The sequence below is a fragment of the Pezoporus wallicus genome, unplaced genomic scaffold, assembly GCF_028554395.1.
Source record: "Pezoporus wallicus isolate ANWC-B61680 ecotype Strahan unplaced genomic scaffold, APGP_CSIRO_Pwel_v1 scaffold_2146, whole genome shotgun sequence".
NCBI classification, from domain to species: domain Eukaryota; kingdom Metazoa; phylum Chordata; class Aves; order Psittaciformes; family Psittacidae; genus Pezoporus; species Pezoporus wallicus.
Genome location: NW_026639769.1, coordinates 4,631,957 through 4,650,152, shown reverse-complemented (window position 1 = coordinate 4,650,152; position 18,196 = coordinate 4,631,957). Strand labels below are relative to the sequence as shown.

The window sequence follows — 18,196 nt, the reverse complement described above, 5'->3', positions numbered from 1 at the left end:
GCATATTCTGTATTGTAGCATTTTACTTAAGTTCTCAGTAAATTTGGTGTAAAATCTCCTTGGAGGCCATCACCTAAAACAAAATGGATAAATATTATTAACAAAATAAGGAAAAATATTTTTAAAAAATTTGAGTCATGTTGCTGTTTGAAAGTATATTACATCCATATAGAGTTATTTCTTCTTGCTGAAACCAGTATTAAGCCTTTTTCCAGTACTTACTTGGGTAAATTTAGGATTGTGAAGCTTGGATTTGTTCTTCAACTTCAGATGTTAAAATGTCTCTGTATCTAGGTTGGCAGTAATGAGACAGATACTGTTGAATTTTACAGATTTTCAGTACCTAAAATACAGTGAAGTTTGTTAGAGAGCTTTATGGGTGTTCTAATTTTTGACTGCACAAAGCAAAGCAGAGTTATGTGTAATCTTTATATCATGATTTTTTAACAGCCCTAAAATGAATGGAGTGCAGCTGAAGTATTTTTATCACAGAGCCTATCCCCATATCTGAAATAACATCTGTAGAGGGGCCAAACTGGGGAAAGTTGACCTGTCTAATAATTCTTTCAAATATGCTGTGCACTGACAGACAGTCCCTATGGAGACTGCCAGATGTGCAGTCTTTATGCAGTAGGGAAGGACTGAGTGAAGGTGGAAGGAAGAGTTCCTCTGGGTACAAAACACATGGGAGGGTGGAGCTGAGGCAGTACTCTGTGTTTCCTCAGCCAACCTGAGGCTTTCCTTCCTGCAAGTGGAGTGACTGTAATTTCCGAAGTTTTACTGTAGTTCTCTGTTGAGGGGCACAGGACTTGTGGCTCTAAGGCACACTTGTTTCCACAGCATCTAGGTTTCCAAGAATAAATCAATGCATGGCTTAATGATGACTGCTGCAGTATTTACACCCCTCACACATTTTGACCTTTCTCAGGAAAACGCAATGCCTATTTATAGAAGGGGATGACATGTGGCAGCCAGGGCTGGGACACGTAGAAGCCATGGAGAGGTCCCAGAATCATAGGCTCGTAGAATAGTTAGGGTTGGAAGGGACCTTAAGATCATCTAGTTCCAACCCCCCTGCCATGGGCAGGGACACCTCACACTAAACCATATCACCCAAGGCTCTGTCCAGCCTGGCCTCGAACACCACCAGGGGTGGAGCATTCACAACTTCCTTGGGCAACCCATTCCAGTCCCTCACTACCCTTAAAGTAAATAACTTCTTCTTTATATCCAATCTAAACTTCCCCTGTGTAAGTTTTAACATGTTACCCCTTGTTCTGTCACTTCAGTCCCTAATGAATAGTCCCTCCCCAGCACCCTTATAGGCCCCCTTCAGATACTGAAAGGCTGCTGTGAGGTCTCCACACAGCCTTCTCTTCTCCAGGCTGAACAGCCCCAACTGTCCCAGCCTGTCTTCATACAGGAGGTGCTCCAGTCCCCTGATCACCCTCGTGGCCCTCCTCTGGACTTGTTCCAACAGTTCCATGTCCTTTTTATGTTGAGGACACCAGAACTGCACACAATACTCCAAGTGAGGTCTCATGAGAGCAGAGTTAGAGGGGCAGGATCACCTCCTTCGACCTGCTGGTCATGCTCCTTTTGATGCAGCCCAGGATACGGTTGGCTTTCTGGGCTGCAAGCGCACACTGAAGCTGGCTCATGTTCATTTTCTCATCAACCAACACCCCCAAGTCCTTCTCCGCAGGGCTGCTCTGAATTTGTTCTCTGCCCAACCTGTCAAGAATACATTTGGATTTCTTTGTGGATCTTCTAATTTATATTAGTCATACACCAAGAGCTCTCAAAAGAGGCCTATCTCTTGTAAAAGGAAAAGAGTACACTAGAAATAGAGTTATTCCTTAACTGCGGAATTTTCACAGTAAATGTTCTTTTCCTGTATGTGTCTCAGAGAGCTAGAACAATATTTTTGTATCATTCCCAGGGGCTGTGGAAATGGCATCACAACTGCAGTAATGCCATTATGTAGTATGTGAAAATACCCTTTTTCTTGGATGATAACTCCAGGGGTACAAAGTGGTGACATTCTTTGCATCCAAGATGGGGGAAAAAGAAAAACCTACCTGGAATATCTTCTGTCATACTCATCCCCTTTGTCTTTTCTCACTCAGTATTAAATAACAGTTAATATTCAAACCCATTTGTGCCAAGGAGTAATTACAAAAGTAAGGGTACAAGCACTACATTTAACTGATGTATTGCTGCTTGTAACACAGAATTCTTACACTCTCCAGCTGCAGAGCAGTCTCTTTATACCCCAGTTCAGCACAGGCTGTGGCTTTATGCCACAAGGAGATACCTTTATCTCTTAAAAAAAGACACAAAAAGACCCCAGCCCAAAGCTAAGAATCTAAATTCAGCTACAACTCCATTGTTGTTCAGCTTTGACAAGTGGTTTAATCTTTCTGCTACTGTTTTTTCAATCTGTAAAATAGCAATTAGGAATACCCCCTCACCTCTTCTGCACTGCTTTTTGGAGGCCTGCAGGTCAAGCCCTGCAGTCCTTGCTCTGACATGGAGGAAGCTGTCTGCTTCGAATTTATGGGTGTTCAAATGAAAGAGCAATGAGATTTCTGACCTTTCTTAATGTTTGCAAAGCACTTCTGAAAGGTGCCTGGTAATTGCTACAAGCACTGTGAAATGTGCTTCATTTGCTGAGGTTATTTAAGCATAAAGATGCTTGGAGGTACAGTAATTAAGTTTTGTTTTCACATGGCTTAACCTTGTGACACTTGTTTACAGGATGATCTAGACATGTTCCTTTTCTTGGCCCCATCTTCATCTATGCATTTGTGCTAGGAGGCAGCCACTATATTTAAGCTCTGGCTGATTTATAGGCAAAGTCCGCAATGACTAACAAGCCACTCAGTGTGCTGAGTAAGTGGAATAAATGAACAACTCTAAATGAAGTATTTGGCATATTGAAAATATTAGGTTTTATAGCTTAATTTTCACAGGATTATTTGTTCTTTTTCACCTAATCTTTTTATTTTCTATTAAGTAATTTTTCCATTAAGTCCATGTTGCCTGCTTTGCATTCAAGGATTCATCAAAAACCCAGTAACATTGTCAGTGGCCATGATGTAATAGGCAATTATCTTACTCTGTTATTGTAAAAATAATATTATGCATTTCATTTCATAGCATAGATTTTTTTAATGAAAGCTCTATTCCTATTGAATTTCCTATGTGTTGTCATTGAGTTAAATGGGGGTAAGTTTAGGCTTTTATCAAAAACCTCTTTAATCTACTGAGTGACACAGTGCTTAATAAGAATATTCTTATGTAAATTTGCTTTCATTTTTGCGATTTCCCGTGTGTATTATTTTGTATTGTTTGGAATTTTATCTTAATAACAATCACTGTGATAAACTTGATTTCTTCTTTCTCCACAGCCAAATGCAATAATAATAACAACTAAAACCAGTTGATGCATCATCCTGTTAAATATCAGGATGGAAGAATAAGGGTAAACTTCTACCAAAGTGGCATAATTTGTGGTAAAGATTATAGTTTTTTAAAACTAGCATTTACTGATTCACTCGTGCACATTAATGTGTTTGACATATTTTCTCACACTTACCCTTGCAGTATGGCCTTCATAGTAAAGTGTATGCTTTCTAATACATGCAGTATAGGATTTTGAAGCTTTTGTAATTTTTAATTTGCTGTATATGGTCTTACAGTTCTGGCATAATGCACTTTATAAACGGAAAGAAAACTAAGCATTTCCATAGTAATGTGCAAACTATAATTACACCTTACGCAGATTTTTTCAGATGAATTTTGGATCCACACCTGTTTATTTTGTCCTGAAAGAGATATTAAACCCAATTTAAAGTAACTGCTTGCTCTCTATTTCTCTCTCTTTTTTTTTCTTTTTTTTTAAATACAAAAAGCTGATTCAGTATTTCATAGATTTAAAAAAAAGACCTAGCAGCATTACTGAATGAATGGGTATTTTCTTTCTGTCTACAGATTCTTAGTGTTTGGCATTTTTTTAACATGTTCTATAAACTCTGTCACACTTTCCCATTTACAAATGGAGCAGGAATGCAACTCTACCACTGGAAATTCATGGTTAGTCATCTGTCATTATCTCACCTGAGTGAACAGTGGTTTTCTGATTAAAAAAAAAACCACATTTTCTAATTGATGCAAAAATGTTCTTGCCACATCAGCTGGCTCAGAACAGCTGATGTGAATTCCATATAACTCTATCAACTAGCACTGGGCTAGAAAGAAAAGGTAGATACTGGCTCAGATAAATAATTGCCACCTCCAAAACCTGGACTTCGGACAAATACTGTCTGGGTTCCAGAAGCCATTATAGGAATCACTGGTTTTCTCATCCATTTTAGAAGGAGCCTGGAACACACTGCCCAGTAAATGATGGCAGGTTAATACACAACTCGGGGCATTGTCTGAGAGCTGTAGGAGAACTGTTCTGCTAATTAACTAGTATTTCTTATTTTCCTTTGTATCCATCCAGCTATCTTACCTTTACAAAAGTCCTGTTTGTTGTATAGACACTCTGTCAGGGGAGTAGATTTGTTGGCTACTAATTCAAGTGAGTTTGTTAGTTGTGGTTTTGTCTCTTTATTAGATCTGTGTTGCCAGTGAAAAAAAGGGTGCCAGAGGCATGGAGCCTGCTTGACTGCCACAGTGCTACACGAGATTCATGGTGTGGGAGAAGTGGTGGTGTACAGCCTGCTTCAGGGAGGTAGGAGATGGTCCTTTCCTTCCCAAATCACAGGTCCATCACAAGCTTTGGTAAGGAGTGCTTTTTACTCTTGAATCAGGCTGGCTGAACCCTTATGTACTGCTCAGATTTAACATAAAAATTTATTCATGTAGATGTCAGCCATAGAGTGAGGCATTAAAGTGTATATAAGGATTTCAAGATTTTTGCATTTTAATCTCTTGTATACTAACAGGAAATCAGTTGTTTTAAAATGCCTTCAGGTGTTATTAATACCTGTTCATTTCTGGAGTAGAGACTGCCCATCAGCTCTATGTGACTGCAAGAAAAAAGAAAAAAAAAACAAAAACCAAACAAACCAAGCCACAAACCAATACCAGAACCCCCCAAACAGACAGGGAAAAAGATCTTGTCTATACTTTATGGCTTCCTTTAACATAGGAGATCTTGGCCAGCAGCTGCATCTTTTAGTGGATGGAAACAGTACCAGTTTTAACACTGTCTGTAAAAATGTCTGTGGTGAGGAAATGTCTTTGTCATGAAAAAAAGAATAACACTCTTCTATTTGAATATTTTTGCAGCCTTGAGCTAATGCACCCTTCCTTTGACATAGCATCACCTTTTAGAAGTGGAATACATGCACCAGAGTTTACATTACAGGCCTGTAAACAGTGCCTCAGACAACAGTGTTAGCTTTCAGGAGGCACCTTTATAGTGCTTGATAAGTGGCAGAGCACTTCATACAGTTGAGGTGGCTGCTGAAATCCTTAAAATACCCTCGGCAGGAGCACTGGAGTCATGTTTTCTTAAGGACTGCAGAATACATCAGCTATATGTGCCCTTACAGTGGTGGTATCTACCTTCATTCTCCCCTATATGAGCAAAACTTCTAATCCTAACTGGGCCTAATTCTTTAAATGTATAGAAATGGTGCTTGCCGCTGAGGTTTGTGGAAGGCCATCTGGCCTGTAAATGGAGATGGTCCTATTTAAGGGCTCCTGGTGTCAATCTTTGGGAAGTCTGACAAAATGATAAACTTGGAGATACTGTGTATTACCAGTCACTGTCATGAAAAGCTGTTTCATGATATTCTTTGTTTCTGATGAGGAAACTCCTTGTTACAAATGTATTGTATTTAAAGTTATGTTTCCGTTGAGATTCCTAAAATAGTGCAGTGCTTTGCCATGAATGGAAACCTGTCCTTTGAGTTCTGAATTCCAGAGTGGCTGACAAGAAATGGCAAAGACACTGATAAGCTTGAGGGCTGGGCAGTGGAAAGCTCACGAAACTCAGGAAAAAGCACAGGGTTCCCCATGTCCCAGTACAGACAGAAGCACCTGGCTTATAAGCAGCTCTGCTCAAAAGGACCTGGGTTTATAGCAGATGCCAGGGTGAATATAAGGCAGCGATACATTTACATCTTGAATAAAGCAGGCCTATACCAGAAGGATATGGCCAGGAAATGGAGGGGAAGGTATTTTCCACTACTCATATTGGTGAGTAGTACCACTGATTCATGTTAAATGTCCACTAGCATCCATTGTGATTGTGTCCTTAGTGAATGGGTGAAGAAGAAAATGAGAACTGGGAAGATGGTGTGACAATCTTGTTTCAAGAATCTTCCTTGCTACAGATAAAACCAGCTACTGTCCCAGTGCACAGACACATGTATGTCAGTACTACGGTTACAGTTTTACTGATTAATTAGCACCCTATAGCATCAAAAATAGGCGATGCAATTCAAATTTTGAACTTTGCATTTTGTACTCCAATTTTCTTCTCCTCCAGTTGTTCAGTCATTGAGGCTATGCCCTTGTGGTGGCTTCATCCTGCTCTGCAATGACTGCTGTCACTGTTCCATGCTTTGTTCGCACTATGAAGTAGTGCACCTAGTGGAAACTGGGTTCCTTTTGGATGAAACTGAGCAAGAGACATTCTCCAGCAGTGCCCTGTTATGCTCCAGATGGTAATATGAGTTGAGTCCACAGGACCAGACAAGAGCTGGTCAGAAACAGCCCTCCATCAGTGGTGTGGATATTGGGTCCTGATCACCAACTGCTTTCTGTATTTCTTTCTGTAGTGCTGCACTGCTTGCATCGGCATCAGCTATTCCATCTCCCTTTATCCAGTTGTTTAATTTATACTAATACCTAACTAATAAGTAATTATTTCCTGTATGTTTCTATATAAAATGCTTAATGAATCCTAAATAGATTATAACCACTGCATTTCCTTTGTCCATAAAATCAGATATTATCCAAGCTACTCAGGAGCAATCTGTTTTTACATCCATTTTGCATAAATGCAAAATTGGGTAAAATGCAAAATTACCCAATTTTGCATTTACCTCCATATTTTTAGTGAGTCTTTCCTTGAAATGCATTTTAATATGCATGAAAAAGACTTTTAAGTGAGAGAAATAAAAGATGTTAGCTAGTTAAGGCATTACAAGTGGCATAAGACATTTTGTATATTAGAGATTGATTTGCAGCAGACTACAAAATTAAAATACCAAAGCTGGTGCTGATGGAAGTCTGAGCCCTACGGAAAATGTATTGATGATTTCCATTTGGGGATACATGCCTGCAGCATAAAAAAGCCTCACTGTATTAATTGACACCCTGGAAGTTAGGCCTTGACTGAACATTACTTTTATAGCTTATACCACACCACTCATGTGAACTGCTCAGCAAAGAAAATGAGTGCCTTCAAGACTTTCAGTGTAAATAGATTTCAACCAAAAAGGCTGTTCTAAGAAAATTCCCACATAGCCCTAGTGATGGTCCCTGTAGCTGTGGTATGTTCTCCTGCAGTGTTTGGGAACGTGCTTTGACTCTGTGCAGTTTCTGTTTTCTGGACAGATACCTTCCTTATCCAGGACTGACAATACAGCCACACATACTTAAAATAAACACACTTTGTAGGCTTCTGCTGGGGAATCGTTTGTTAGACATGGTGAGTGTAGAGAGCCAAGTCCTCTGCCAGCATACACTTACACAGTCCCCTTGAGCTGAATGGATGTATCCTGAGTTAATTCCACCTAAACAGATTCTTTAGGGGATGGATTAAGGTAAGCATGCGAGGCACAACATGCAAAGCTGTCTAGAAGCAATGATTCATTTCAACAGCAAAATAACAAGACCAGGGCTGGAGGCAGCTGCGGTGTGAAGGGAGGAAGGTTTTACCCAGCCCCTTCCATGCCATGTGAGGGAGAGGATGTTTTGTACTGTGTGGGGCTAGTGAAAGGGCAGAGGTACCTACAGCCTCTCCCTGGTAAATCTACATTGAATAATGGAATAGTACCATTCGGACACAGATTATAAGAATTCTTAGGACAACTGCCTAGTATTAAATGGAAAACATTGTACCCTGCAGAGAAAGAAACCAGAGCACTGAGGCACCACATTAGGTCAGGAATGGCAGTTAACACTGTCAGCTCTATTTCCTTTTGGGGGGTGTGGGATGTGTGTGTGATAGATTAAAATAATCTGGAAAGAGGCAAAATAAGAGAAACCTGTGTGCAGCAGAAATGAAGGCAAACAACTGGACAGGCCAGGAACAACAACCATAAAAGAAAAGCCTGGAGAAAGTGGCGTGTTGGTAAACCCTGCACATTGCTGTCAAAACAGTAAAATCTTGCAACAGCGAAAAACAATTTATAGTCTTGAGAGTGCCCTCTAGTGTGAGCAGGACCGTCGAGAGTTTTGATCCAGTGAGCAGAACTGGTCTATCTCATAGCTCACAGAGTAGAAACATGCTATGAAATCCAACCACATCGTGCTAATTTAAGAGCGAGCACTGGGTTGCCATGCCAGGATGGCAGAACCTTGGCTTAGCAGCATAGTTCAAAAGCCAGCCCTTAAACCTGCACATCACTGGCTTACCAAATATTTTTTGATGTGTGAACCAACTCATCAAGATGAGGGCACAAACTCTGTTGCTAATGATTCAGGGTGAAATGACATGCAGTTGCAAACAGATAACATCTGAAATTGGGTGCAGTCTTTTGATCTGAGTTATAAACATGTTGTCTCTTAAGGCTGACAAGCTACAGCACTATAGGAAAAGGGTACAGAAGAAACAAAACAGCCCTGAGCCATTCTAGGAAAAACAGGTTTATTCAAGGAGTTGGTTTTTTTTTAATCTTGGAATCCGTATTGCGGAGCATACAAAAAAAAGAGTACAGTGGGACTGAGAACATGGGGTGCAGTGCTTTACTCTAGTTGTGACAGAGCATGTGTGTGTGTCCTGGTATTCTGTCTGATTTAGCACAGCCTGCATGTAGCTCCACAGCCCAATTCATCAGCAAATATAATATATTCTGCTTTAAAGAATTTCTAGAACATTCCTTTAACTGTTTTAGCATTAAAATAGTAGAAAATAACCAGTGAGTTGGCCAAAATCCACTCTTTTTATATCAATACAAATTGAGAGGAATCATTATAAATTGAGATAAATTGAGAGGAGGGCCACAAGGATGATCAGGGGACTGGAGCACCTCCCATATGAAGACAGTCTGAGAAAGTTGGGGCTGTTTAGCCTGGAGAAGAGAAGGCTGCGTGGAGACCTCATAGCAGCCTTCCAATATCTGAAGGGGGACTATAAAGATCATAGAATCATAGAATAGTTAGGGTTGGAAAGGACCTTAAGATCATAAAGTTCCAGCCCCCCTGCCGTGGGCAGGGACACCTTACACTAAATCATATCACCCAAGGCCTCGTCCAGCCTGGTCTTGAACACTGCCAGGGATGGAGCATTCATAACCTCCCTGGGCAACCCATTCCAATGGCTCACCACCCTAACAGGAAAGAATTTCCTTCTTATATCCAATCTAAACTTCCCCTGTTTAAGTTTGAATCTGTTACCCCTTGTTCTATCACTTCAGTCCCTAATGAAGAGTCCCTCCCCAGTCAAGGAAGCCTATAGGGATTCTGGGGAGGGACTCTTCATTAGATACTGTAGTGATAGGACAAGGGGTAACAGATTCAAACTTAAACAGGGGAAGTTTAGATTGGATGTAAGGAAGAAGTTATTTACTGTTGAGGGTGGTGAGACACTGGAATGGGTTGCCCAGGAAGTTGTGTATGCTCCATTCCTGGCAGTGTTCAAGGCCAGGTTGGACAGAGCCTTGGGTGAGATGGTTTAGTGTGAGGTGTCCCTGCCCATGGCAGGGGGGTTGGAACTAGATTATCTTAAGGTCCTTTCCAATCCTAACTATTCTGTGATTCTATTCTATGAATCTATGATTCTGTTAAGGAAATGCCTTACTTGAAGTGGTGTGAGAAACAGTCCCATATCTAGGCATGGTGTTTTGATTTTTTTCTAAATAGCCTAATAATGAAAAAATAGAATATATGGGGAATTTTTACTACAAGCACAGGGAGGGGAGAGCTTTGGTATAAGTGAAGGTGGAGAGAAAGGTAAATGATTTTTAAGGCCCCTCTGATGCTTATGAGAACCTACTATTAGGCATTTTGAGCAGTTTAAAACCTGGTATAATCTCCTGGGTTGCTATTTATCTGCCACCTGTTCCTAAAATGGAACACTTGTTATAGTAAGCAGAGAAAGATTGTTGCTGAGCCAGGCATAGAGGGGAAGAAGTAAGACTGATGAATATTTAGATTCACAAATCTGCCATTGTGGATATTTTGTCTGACCCTGTCTAAACCAGAAGGCATAATTTTCCTCAATTTGCTCTTTTACAAGCTTGCAAGTTCTTTTCCTTTTAAGAAAGCATCCAGTCTTGGTTTGCCATGCCTGTGATTTACACTGTCTGTGATTTTTACTCCAGTCTGCTTGTTTACTTCTGATTATATTTTGGAGTAGTTGGAAGCATTGGCTGACAGGCAAACATTTATTATAATTGTCTTACAGATGGTTCAGAAACAAAAAATCTTAACATCTGTAATCACTTAGTGGAGTACTTAAAATGTAAATCTCTAAATTTTGTAGGCAAATTCTATTGTAGTTCAGGTCTGAATGTGATATATTTAATTAACTTGGTCTCAGTGCAAAAGGAATGTGATGTCAGTTCTTATGAAGGGATTGGTGTACTCCTGACTATTGGTAAACTTGGAAAGCTGCTGGCAACTCAGCATAAAGTACTCTGAGGAAGGGAGATGAGCAGTGAGGTATCAGTATTTGCTGCATTATTGTTAAAAGTCAAATCTGAAAGCCAACTGGGATGAACTACAGCTGTGTGTTTTCAAGGCTCTTACAATACCAAGCAGGCAATAAATTGGCAGTGTAAGTAAGCAGTATGCATGGGGGGAAAATAACCCCAGTTATATACATGCAGTGATGAGTTCTGAACTAAGTGATCAGGGGAGTGATGCTGTGAACCATGTATGAATAGTCCCCTGAACACACCGGTTTGGTACTTCAGTAGTAATCAAAATGACAAAATTTTAGGAATTACTACGGGAGGGACCAAGAAGAAAACACCTTTGGATTTGTGTGGTCCACCAGCACAGCATGCCCACAGCCAGTGCACTGGCCACCTAGCCTCAGGAAGGATGTTAAGAGACCATGGGAGGTATGTAAAAGGAGTGAGGCTATCTATACCCTGCAGCCTACGTTTGCAGGGAGTTCTCAGACATCCAGTCCCCTTCTGCCCAGAGCTCTCAGGGCACCCTCTATCCCTTCCCATGCACCCCAGTCGCTCTCCAGAGCACCAGTGCATGCCTTAGGCTTCCTGTGCCATGCACTGGGATGTAGCACAGGGGATCTGAGGTGGGACAGAGTGCAAACGAGTGCTTCAACATAATAAAATGTTTTGGCTTGAATAAAATATGAGGGAGGATGTTACAGGAGGGATCTTTATAGTCATGGATGTTATGCAGAGAGTCAATAGGGAATTGCTACCTGCTACTTTTTATAAAACTAGATATAGGAGGCCCCCAAGGAAATTAACAGGTGTCAAACTGGAAGAAAACCTGATGAAGCATTTTTTAATAATAACATTACACAGTAACAGACCTTGCTAGTAAAAGAAATGAAACGTTACCAGTTTTGTGAAGGGGACTGGACAAATTTGTGAAGAACAAGCATACTGGCAACTATTAAATATTAAGATCTAGACAGAAATTTTGGCTTGGAGAACTTCTGAGCTCTAAACTGCTAAAAGTGATGAAGCTGAACTATGGCCAGAGTTCTTCTATGTCTACCCTGACTTTCTTGAGGCGCTGATAGAAATAAATTAGGAAAGACAGACTTAGAGAGCACAGTCCATTTTGCTCTTTAAATTTGTTTACTGGAAGTAGAAACTATTGAAAAAAATGAAATTTAATTTTTCTTTGTTCTGTGACTGACAAAGCTATCAACCAGGTAATTTGTCTGTAACATTCACACAGGCACAAGAGAAGCAAAGTGGCAAGAGAAAGACTGTAATTTTTATTCTCTGCTTTTTTTCACAAAGGCATTTTCAAGGATAAACCAAAATCATCGTATTTCACAATTACTATTACTGGTTTGGGGTTTTGGGGGTTACTTTTTCCCATTCAGAAGCTGTGCAATGTAACATGCAATCTCATTAACTAACCTGGGAAATCGTCAGCATTAATTTTCGTGAATTCTCCATGCCAGCAAGCTTTGCCAAATCACATCTCAGCCTTTCTTCTGCTTCCAAATCACCAGTGGATCTTCCTCAAGGCTTACTGCTATGAAAGTAATAAAATACTCAGAATCATTCTATTGGGTAAGAAGTCAACAGACTGGCAGATGAGCCATTTCCCCCCTGTAGAATGCTGAGGTACATTGGTACAGACTAGACAGAATTATTTTGCCCTCATATCTTACAAATAGGAAATAGCTGATCAGTAACAGATGTTAAGATTGAGAGATGTCACCACCTGAGGCTGAGTCAGCTACAACAGATTTCTGCACCTGCCCTGCAGTGGGGTGGTGGTGGCACATGTAAATGTAGTCATCCCTCAGGGAATTTACCTTAAATTTACCCTTTGGTGACAGCACCAGCAGCACTGCTGCAGCATGTGCTTCTCATTTTCAAATCTACTTCATATTCTGAGATGAGTGTTTTAGAACACTCCTTCTTCACAAGCAGAACAGCACTTTCAACTTTTTTCTTTGTGTTTCATACAGCTCTCAGACAGGCGAGTTCCATCCACATTTATCTTAGACATTGTTAATGAAACACATGATCTGCTGCCCTCTGTCTTTACTGAGATTCCCTTCATATTCATGCATATTCCCGAGAGAGCTTCAGGGAGAGCAGAGTTTATGTCTAATGAATATTCACAAAGACATTTCCTTAGAGAGGACGAAACGACTGTGAGTTTTCAATGTTCAGTGGGAAGCTGTCTGCTGAACATCTTTAAGCATGCATTTGCAAGTACATGCAGAAAAAGTTGAAGTAGAAATCTTCACAGCTAAAGGAAGTGTGGAAGGAGTAAGACTTGGAGCTCAGAAAGGATTGTCAATGCTGTGCATGAGCTTCCACTCTACTCCACAGACCACAAGGCTAGGCTGAGAGGCGCTACAGAAAAAAAAAGAAAATACATAAAATAACATTAACCTGTATGAAATCGGTGTGATTTTACCTGCAAACTAGTAGCAGTTCAGAAGTTAGTGCTGATGAAATGTGGTTTTGGTGTTCCTTGATGGAAAAATCACTCCTGTATTTGCTTGTGACTTTTACATGCATACATGTGAAGGTTTGAATTCAGGTGAAGGTTTGAATTCAGAAACCTCTCTGGAAGAAATACAGATGTTGTGACTTACTGTGTTCTTCAAATCACACAAAATATCGCACTAGGGACATCAACACCAGTTTTAAAGGTTGTTTGCCCAGAGAAAAACAGTGTATTTTCAAAATATGCACAGTAACCAGGCTGACTGTGACTTGGAATTGAACGTGAGGCTTTTAATCCATGAAACAATGCCTAGACTGCTATAGAAAGCTTACTTATAAATAGCCATTTAATTGTATCACAGAATCATAGAATACCAGCTTGGAAAGGACCTCAAGGATTATCTGGCCCAACCTTTCTAGGCAAAGCATGTCCCAGCACCCTGTCCAGCCAAGTCTTAAGTGGCTTGACATTGGGGAATCCACCAGTTCACTGCGGAGACAGTTCCAATAAACTGCAGTAATTCCCTGTCGCACAGTGACCGCAGAAAGTCTCGGGGTTTAGCCCCGTGGTGTAGTGGAATGCGGGCATCAGTCCCTGAAACCTCACTGCGCACTGAGTGGTGGACCCGCTCCCGCTGCTGGCAGGTACTGAGGAGACCTGACCAGCTGGAGTTTCTCCAGCCTCCTCGCTGGCTTTAGAGAAAGTGAATGAATTCTTCCACTTGTGCGCATTTTCGCTGGTTCTGTGGCATTTGGGCAGCTCTAACTTTGACCGGTGGTTTAGGAAGAGCTAGGTGAGCCTGAACACAGGCGTAACCCTCAGGATCTGCAGAAAGGAAGACGAGTTCAGAAACACCTATGGGGGGAGAAAGTTTATTGACAAAACCGAGTTTCAAAACCATGTTTTGCTTTGTCCAGCCGGATTCTCTACACCACGGACAGGGCGCACAGAAAAGCGAACAGAAAATTCCGGGGGAACAGATCCGAGCGGCGCCGACCCTTGAATATCTCAGGCAGCGCAGTGCTGGCCTTGGCTTCCTGAGGCGGCTCCACCGCCCCTCGCCCGCCCTCTCGCCCCGCCCGCTGCCGCGCCGCCATTGGCCGTGACGCGACGGAGAGGGGCGGTCCGTGGGAGGTGGTGCCCTGCCGTGCTGGGCCGGGCCGGGCCCGCCATGCCGAAGCGCTCCTGCCCCTTCGGGGAGGCGGCCCCGCTCCAGCTGAAAACCCGCGTGGGGCTGCGCGAGCTGAGCCGCGGCGTGCGGGGCGAAGAGTATCGGCGGGAGATCTTTGGTGAGGAGGCGGCACTGAGGGAGAGCGCCGGAGCTGTCGGCCCCGGGGCCCGGCCTGTACCCGCAGGCCTCCAGCCGCCTCCCCTCGGGCCTGATGGCGGGTGGTGATGGGGAGAAGCCGCTCCTAACTTTCCTTTCCTCTCCCCCCACAGAGAGGACCCGGCGGCTGCTCTTCAGGGGCGCCCAGGCGTACATGGAAGGCGCCTGGCCCGCCAGCCCCGCTGCAGTGACCCGCCCGGTGGAGCCGGGCGGAGAGGCCCAGCACGATAGTGCGGGGCGCCGCTGGAGCGGGCAGCTGCTCATCGGCCATGACGGGAAATTGCTGAGGCGCTCTGTAGCTGCCGGGAAAGGTGAGTGGCCCCACTGCGGACAGGCGTCCGGCGCTGCGCTGCGCTGTGATGTTGAGTGAGCTGGGCTGTCGTGGAGTTGGGGGGAGGGTGTCTCTCCGTTATTTTTCTTTATGGTCCTTTATTAAAAAGAAATTGTTAAATTTGAGCTTCACTAACTGTTTTGGAGGCTGTTGCATTGACTGCTTGAGAATGAGCGCTTGAGAATTTTTCAGCAGTCTTGCCGTTGAGCAGGAAAGGAACCCACAAAGTTGTAAGTAGTGAGCGCTGTGCTGGTGCCTCCAGGTGTGTTCTGCAGAGTGCTGCCGCCTGTAGCTGTAACGCTGATTGGAAACGCCACGCTCTGCAGTCCTTAGAACTTCCAGGTGCTTTCTGTGTTTTGCTGTGAAGTACATCTTGTCTTAATTGTATCTTTCCCAAGCACCCGTGAGAGCTTCCAAAGCCTGCTCATCCTGTGTGAGAACTGATGCCAAGGAAACGTGTACGCAATGTGACCAGCTTGTCTGCCAGAACTGCAGCAGCCTCTGCAGCTGCTGTAACACAGTTATCTGCTCTTTGTGCTCTACTCTTGAGTAAGTGCCTTTTGAATCTTTAAGCTAATTTTAATTATATATGCTCTGAAAATTGTCTGTAGCATATGAGGACCTGGCAGATACCTGGCTCATCCACTCAAAGGATTTGAGCTCTTCTCATGAAGCAGTAAAACTCTGAAACTCTGGGAAATAAAATGTCTTTGTGAAATGGTCTGATCAGCCTTGGTGCAAGTCAAGTTTAACTTCTCCTTTAAATGTTTGAGAATCTGCTTTCCCACCAGCAATATGGTATGCTGGCCAGTGATGAATGAGTGCACTCCCAAGTAGTAATCTTAATTTTTGCCATCATTGTTAAGTTTTGTAATATCAAGAAATACAGAGTGTGATGTGTGGGAGTCCTGTTGTTACAGTGTTAATGGAATAGGATGGCATTCTTGATGTTCCAGAAACAGTAGAGACACTGACTTTGCTTCTTTTTACTTCCCTTTTTTTTTCTTTTTCCTTCCTAGTTATGGTGATGTGGGAGAGCAAGTTCTCTGCAGTGGTTGTTCAATATTTCAAGTCTGAATCTTGATGAAATGGCCTTTATGGCTGAGATGTTTGTACATTTTATGAAGTCTCCTCCTTGCCGCTGGCCTATTAATCCTTTTAGCATGTGAATTAATTATGAAATTTCTATGTTTTATATCTTTATACTATACTTCTTTATATTGTGGCTAAATAAAGTTTTATATTTTGAGGCTTTCCAAATTATTTTGAGTCAACTTTCTCCTTTTTCCTAATTTGATGTGCTTATCTGGAAGGGGCCACTCTGTGCTCATGCCTGGTGATACACCTTATGTGATACAGAATTCAGAATATTTGTCCAGTGTCTCTCCATTTGTTGGTCATGTTAGGACCCACTTTTGTGGGATCAGAATAGAAATCCGTTGTTCCTTCTGTGCTTGCAGGTAAATCTGTTCTGGACACACACCACTTTCTTTGTGAGCTTGAAAAATCAGCCAGGCTTTTTCAAATAGAAAATTTGCTGGTTTCGGGTTAGAATTTTTTTAACTGTCACAAACAACTTAGGATTATTGCAAGTTTGGATAGTTTTGCTTGTTCTTTCCATGGTAACTTTGTACACCAGGCTTGGAGCAACAAAATATCTTTTCTCAATAATTGAATGTTAAAGACTAATTTTACCATACACTTTATGCAAGGACTTTCTTGGAAAGTAGCTTGTTTGATAAGTTCATTATGTACATTGTAAACTTCATCTTTTCTTGAAAACCCACTCAGAGGTAGCTCCTGGACTGGTCTGAAAGATGGTCAGCACTCAGTGTACATCTGCATAAACTAGATCATTCCTTATTTTCCTTTTGTATCACTGCAGAGACAGGTTTGCTTAGTATTATTTGTGCTGTAGGAGTAACAACCATTAAGTACTACTGGAAAGCCTCTCAAAATAATTTTCTTTTATTATTTTTCCTATGCTTTTAAAAATAAAAGCACTGGACTCTTCATCTTGCAAGCCAACCATGTGTAAGACAACTGCAGTCATCTTTACCTCGGGAAAATGTCTTAAATGGCTGATTTCACACTGTAGGAAAAGAACAGATTGGGGAGAGAGGGGGAATAGAAATTCTTATGGTACGTGTGGCTAATGCTGTTTTCCAAAATTATTTGCCTGAATTCCCAAAGTCAAGTCTTGTCATGTATGCTTCCCAGTCTTCTCAACTGTGAGTACGTTTTATGTGGAGTAACTTCTTTCCTTTTACCTCTTTCCCCCTACTGTAGCCATTTCTGTTTGAAGAAGTGGTAAAGGTCCTTGCAGTGCAAGTTGAGAGACTGACCTCTCTTGTGGCAACATCTTTACTTGGCATGCTGTTGGAAGCACAGCGGGTATTTTTTACGTTTCAGAATACTGCAGCTATAACAAGATGGAACGGTAAATGCATTAGCAGAGTACGATGATAGCTATTGCTGAATATTGGTACCTCTTCATAGCTGCATATTTGATGGCTTTGAATGTATTTGCCACAATGGAGGTGTAAGTTGACATTCTTTCTAGCCCCAGTTTAATACTTTGTATAACTATACAGCAACAGTTTAAAAGCATTTTTGCACTTCAGGATTTCCTGAGGGAAGAGGGGTTGCATCGCTGCTGGGTCCGCCATTTGTGTGCTAGCCTGCTCTGGCTGATGGATCTGGCTTGTTTCCTGGTTCTGCATGCTTTCTAGCCTTTTGAAATGGGAGAGTTTACTAGTTTTTACTCAAGTCTTGATTTTGAGTAACTATAAAACGTATCTTATCCCCACCTTTAAAACTGGCAAACAGAAAGTCAAAGTCAGTCAAGTGAGCCTAAAGTATTACTCAGAGTGTGCAGTAATTCCACAGTATTGTCTGTCTTTTCAAAGCTAATAGATCAAGTCTGGATGGTGGCAGATCTCTGGTGCAGTTCCCAGCTGTCAGCTATCATAGGGCATATAAAAACATTATTCCAGTGGTGATCATCTTAAAATACGAAGCTGAATTTTATGAATGGGAAGAATCTGTGAGTTACTGAATCTAAATGTTAATTTTAGAGAAAAATTTTTAAAATTGGCTTTGATTCATTTGAAGCTTTAAGCAATGAACAGAAATGTTTTTCAGTGAAGCATATATTTCAAACCGAAGCCTTTAAGTATGTGTCTGCTTTTTCTCATTCTCTCCCGAGGGTGAGAGACTGAAAATAC

The 18,196-nt window shown here is 41.8% G+C and overlaps 1 protein-coding gene across 1 annotated transcript; it reads left to right on the top strand.

Annotated features, from left to right (window-relative positions):
* Positions 1-14,456: 14,456 nt before the first annotated feature.
* SIVA1 (SIVA1 apoptosis inducing factor) lies at positions 14,457-16,232 on the top strand. Its single transcript, XM_057416163.1, has 4 exons — positions 14,457-14,600; positions 14,752-14,949; positions 15,368-15,518; positions 15,989-16,232. The coding sequence occupies exons 1-4, from the start codon at positions 14,483-14,485 to the stop codon at positions 16,044-16,046; spliced, it is 525 nt and encodes a 174-aa protein (XP_057272146.1). The 5' UTR covers positions 14,457-14,482; the 3' UTR covers positions 16,047-16,232.
* Positions 16,233-18,196: the final 1,964 nt, after the last annotated feature.